This window comes from Penaeus chinensis, chromosome 3 (genome assembly GCF_019202785.1).
Source record: "Penaeus chinensis breed Huanghai No. 1 chromosome 3, ASM1920278v2, whole genome shotgun sequence".
NCBI lineage: Eukaryota > Metazoa > Arthropoda > Malacostraca > Decapoda > Penaeidae > Penaeus > Penaeus chinensis.
Genome location: NC_061821.1, coordinates 6,078,510 through 6,083,509, shown reverse-complemented (window position 1 = coordinate 6,083,509; position 5,000 = coordinate 6,078,510). Strand labels below are relative to the sequence as shown.

Sequence of the window (5,000 nt, the reverse complement as noted above, 5' to 3'; positions counted from 1 at the left end):
CGAACCGCTTGTAATGCTGACCTGTAATTGATTTAATACAGAAAAGGAACTATAAGCAACCTGCCTTACTGTGCTGTTGTGTGTTTAGATTTTACTCAAGGTAATAATTTATCATGAAAGCTAATTAAAAAGGTATAGAGATCCTTCATTTTTTTGGAAATCACAAATAATTTCCAACACATACACAGTCACAAACATATATATAGAACATAAACAATTATAAAACAATGCGCGTGCACGCACACGCACACGCACGCACGCACACTCACACACACAGCAAAAATATTTCTTACCAACAAATAAACAGATACACAAACACAGAACATGAAAATGCCACCACAAACACACAATGCTTTAAACAGAATCTCCAACTTACACAAGCAACTGGCTCTGAAGTTCTGGCAGTTTAAGTCTCTCCTTAGTTCGGCTTGTCTTAAATAAGCTGTTATCATCCTCCATAAGAGAATGTCTGTCCGTCAAACAAGGCACATCTACTAAAACCTTGTCGTATTCCTCAGCTTCTCTAAATATACACCCGTTTTTCTGGAATTGGCAATTTTTATACCATTACGTTTTTAAATTTTGATCTTATATATAGCATTTGGTATATGACGTTAATATCTACAATATTTCTTTGTTGTATTTAAGATAACTACATGTTATTACTACAATGTATTACAAACCATCAATCCATTGGAACATACCTGTGTTACAACTGTCATATTCTCAATAGTAGACATGCCTCTAGGAACATACTGCTTCAAGATATTTCTGATTCTTTTAACACGACTTTCTGACACATCATTACTGACCAACAACCCTGAAATTATCAATGCCGAGTTAGTCTTTGTTGAGCAGTTTTAGTTCCGCTCTCTTTGGCTGTGCTGAGGTAGCAGTTAAGGTATAAATATGAAACAGATACAACAGATTCATATATGAGGTCCCTGGTGGTGGAGGGGCAAAGTCAGTAAAATGATGTTCTGAGAAAAGAAACTTCAATCAGAAGTTTAAATATTACTACTGTACAAATATCTTGGAATAACATATTGTATTTAGAATAGTTAATTTTTCTGTTTGTGTAATATTCCGTATCCATAATGTTCAATTGTGTTGCCCCAGTTTAGATCTCGTTAATTAGTCAAACATCTGGTATGGGCAAGCTGCTGGTTCAATCACTGAATGTGAGATTAGGAGGATAGGCTAGGAGATTTTTTTTGATCTGTTTTGTATAAGGCAGAGGGATATTGCTTTTGTGGTTGTAAAAGGGAGGATGATTTGGAAGATGAATATATGGCTGGTAGCTCTGTGTCGCTGTGCATGGAATGAAATCCAATAAAGACAATGAGAGGCAAGCATTCCTTTTGCCTTCACCTTGGAATGACACTAATACTCCTTATATTTGTATTGCCAAACAGAATTCAGTACTAGGAAAAGAAATCTGATGGAGGGAGGGGAATATCATTAACCCATTGCTGAAAGGCATGACGTTTACATACGTGCTATGCTCACTGTGAGTACTTGTTTGATTGTTTTTACACATAGATAGCTCAACAATGAGCCAGTTACAAGTACTGCCTATCTCGCCCGTTTACCCTTTACTTTGATTTACAAAATATTTAAGTTTATTTTATTTGCTGGTGGTATGATTGTTTTAATTTGTTAGTTATGATTGTTTTTATTAAATATACACCTTCGATTATTCAGGTGCATCTTGGTATTTGTCTAATTTTGCCGGCCAATTTCAATATGTAGGGTTCCAGTGGTCTAAATGAGAGACGCTGACCCGCATAGCTGGCTCCTCTCTCTCGCTCTACTCTCTCTCTCTCTCTCTCACTCTCTCCATCTCTCTAGTCTTCTCTCTCACACCTCTCTCTCTCTCACACTCTCCCTCTCTCTCTCTTCACACCTCTCTCGCTCTCAACCTCCTCTTTCTCTCTCTCTCTTCACTTACCTCTCTCTCTCTCTCTCTCTCTCTTCTCTCTCTTCTCTCTCTCTCTCTCTCTCTCTCTCTCTCTCTCTCTCTCTTCTCCTCTCTCTCTTCTTCCTCTCTCTCTCCTCTCTCTCTCCTTCTCTTCTCTCTCTCTCTTTTCTCTTTTCTCTCTCTCTCTCTCTCTCTCTCTCTCTCTCTCTCTCCTCTCTCTCTTCTCCACTCTCTCTCTATCTCTCTCTTTGCTGTCCTGTCCTTTCTCTCTCTCTCTCTCTTGCTGTCCTGTCCTTTCTCTCTCTCTCTCTCTTGCTGTCCTGTCCTTTCTCTCTCTCTCTCTCTTTGCTGTCTGGTCCTTCTCTATCTCTCTGCTTCTGTGTCCTGTCCTTTCTCTCTCTCTCTCTCTTGCTGTCCTGTCCTTTCTCTCTCCTCTCTCTCTCTCTTGCTGTCCTGTCCTGTACTCTTTCTCTCTCTCTTGCTGTCCTGTCCTTTCCCTCTCTCTCTCTCTTGCTGTCCTGTCCTGTACTCTTTCTCCCTCTCTCTCTCTCTCTCTCTCTCTCTCTCTCTCTCTCTCTCTCTCTCTCTCTCTCTCTCTCTCTCTCTCTCTCTCTCTCTCTCTCTTGCTGTCCTCTCTCTCTCTCTCTTGCTGTCCTCTCTCTCTCTCTCTTGCTGTCCTCGCTCTCTCTCTCTTGCTGTCCTCTCTCTCTCTCTCTCTTGCTGTCCTCTCTCTCTCTCTCTTGCTGTCCCTTCTCTCTCTCTCTTGCTGTCCTCTCTCTCTTTCTCTCTTGCTGTCCTATCTCTCTCTCTCTTGCTGTCCTCTCTCTCTCTCTCTCTTGCTGTCCTCTCTCTCTCTCTCTCTCTCTCTTGCTGTCCTCTCCCTCTCTCTCTCTCTCTTGCTGTCCTCTCTCTCTCTCTCTCTCTCTCTCTCTCTCTCTCTCTCTCTCTCTCTCTCTCTCTCTCTCTCTCTCTCTCTCTTGCCTTCCTTTCTCTCTCTCTCTTGCTGACCTCTCTCTCTCTCTCTCTCTCTCTCTCTCTCTCTCTCTCTCTCTCTCTCTCTCTCTCTCTCTCTCTCTCTCTCTCTCTCTCTCTCTCTCTTGCTGTCCTCTCTTTCTCTCTCTCACTCTCTTGCTATCCTCTCTCTGATTTCAACTTTCCTAGAATTGGTGGGAATAAACCTTTTTTTTTACTAATGCTATAAATATAAATGGTGTTACTTAGATTATAAACATTATTATTACTACAATGTAAACATTAGTAACAGTAAAATAAGATAATGTAAAATATTTCCGTAAATCAAGGATAAGGTAAATGGGCATGACAGGCAGTACTCGTAATTGGCTCATAGGGGACTATTTACAAGTACAGCCATATATGTGTAAAAAAAGTTAATAAAGTAAACTCAGCGGGATTGGGTCAAGAGAGAGTGAAACAAGCATATAACATTAGAGAGAGAGAGAGAGAGAGAGAGAGAGAGAGAGAGAGAGAGAGAGAGAGAGAGAGAGAGAGAGAGAGAGAGAGAGAGAGAGAGAGAGAGAGAGGACAGGACAGCAAGAGAGAAAGAGAGAGGACAGTAAGAAAGAGAGAGAGAGAGAGAGAGAGAGAGAAGAGAGAGAGAGAGAGAGAGAGAGAGAGAGAGAGAGAGAGAGAGAGGAGAGAGAGAGAGGAGAGAGAGAGAGGAGGGAGAGAGAGGAGAGAGAGAGAGGAGAGAGAGAGAGGAGAGAGAGAAAGAGAGAGAGAAGAGAGAGAAGAGAGTGAAGAGAGAGAAAGAGAGAGAGGAGGGAGGGAGGGAGGGAGGGAGGGAGGGAGGGAGGGAGAGGGAGAGGGAGAGGGAGAGAGAAAGAGAGGGAGAGAGAGAGAGAGAGAGAGAGAGAGAGAGAGAGAGAGAGAGTGATCAAGTGAACAAGTGAGCAAGCAAGCAAACCTTATAATAAATACCTGGCAAGAGGGTCTGGAGCACCAGCAGTGATTTTCCACCAGGAGCGGCGCACATATCAAGAACCCGATCCCCTGGGTTAACGTCCAGAGCCAGGACTGGTAGTAGTGAGGCCCCGTCCATTGCATAATGGTCCAAGACTCTCAGCTGCGGGTCAGACCTGGGCTGAAAAATTTCAAGAGGGTGTGATTTCCTTTGCTTTTAATTGTTGCTATTTAGTTTTAAAATTCTTTCTTTTTTCTTTTTTTTATTATTATTTTATTTTTGCATTTTGTTTTTTGTTTACATGAACACCACAACCTAGCTCAGTACAAATTCGTAACGACTCGATTTACCTGCGGAAAATCTGAGATGTTCCCTTTCTCGAACGCAAATATCTTCAGCATTTCAGGGAAATCAACGGGTTCTTCTTGCTTTACAACCGTGACACCTATTTCCTGATCATCCTGACTAGCATTTGTGAAAACATCAGCTTCTTCCATCCAATTCTCCAAGCCCTAGAAGAAAAAAAAAAATAATAAAAAAAAAAATTAATAAATAAATAAATAAAAGAGAGAGAGAGAGAGAGAGAGAGAGAGAGAGAGAGAGTAGAAAAAAAAAGAAAGAGAGAAGAAAAGGGAAAGGAGAGAAATGAAAAGGGAAAGGAGATAGAAGTGGGAAGAGCAGTAAAGTGAGGTGAGGAGAGGAGAGGAGATGAACAAAGAAAAGAAAAGAAAAGAAGAGAGAAAGAAAAAGGTGAGGTAAAGAAGAGGAAGAGGAGAGAAGATTGAGAAAGAAGAGAGAAGAAAAAAGGGAGGAAAGGGGAGAGGAGAGGGGAAAGGGAGAGAGGGAGAGAGGGAGAGAGGGAGAGAGGGAGAGAAGGAGAGAAGGAGAGAGGGAGAGGGAGAGAGAGAGAGAGAGAGAGAGAGAGAGAGAGAGAGAGAGAGAGAGAGAGAGAGAGAGAGAGAGAGAGAGAGAGAGAGAGAGAGAGAGAGAGTGCAAGAAAAAGGAAAGAGAGAAAAAAATGGGAAAGGAGAGAGGAGGGAGAAGAGAAGCATAGCAAGGAGATGTGGATAGGAGATGAGAAAAGAAAAGAAAAGAAAAGGAGAGAGAGAGGAGAGAGAGAGGAGAAAGGTGAGAGAAAGAAGAGGAAGAAGAGAGAAG

The 5,000-nt window shown here is 42.0% G+C and overlaps 1 protein-coding gene across 1 annotated transcript in view; it reads right to left on the bottom strand.

The window, feature by feature from the left end:
- LOC125040218 (5-methylcytosine rRNA methyltransferase NSUN4-like) overlaps positions 1 to 5,000 on the bottom strand; it is a 9,770-nt gene that overhangs the window by 121 nt on the left and 4,649 nt on the right. Inside the window, exons 5-9 of the mRNA XM_047634766.1 lie at positions 4,193 to 4,354; positions 3,860 to 4,022; positions 705 to 820; positions 377 to 543; positions 1 to 21 (exon numbers count right to left, since the gene is read on the bottom strand). The exon at positions 1 to 21 is cut by the window's left edge and continues 121 nt beyond it. Coding sequence (XP_047490722.1) covers positions 1 to 21; positions 377 to 543; positions 705 to 820; positions 3,860 to 4,022; positions 4,193 to 4,354 — 629 coding nt within the window. The remainder of the gene's footprint in view (positions 22 to 376; positions 544 to 704; positions 821 to 3,859; positions 4,023 to 4,192; positions 4,355 to 5,000) is intronic.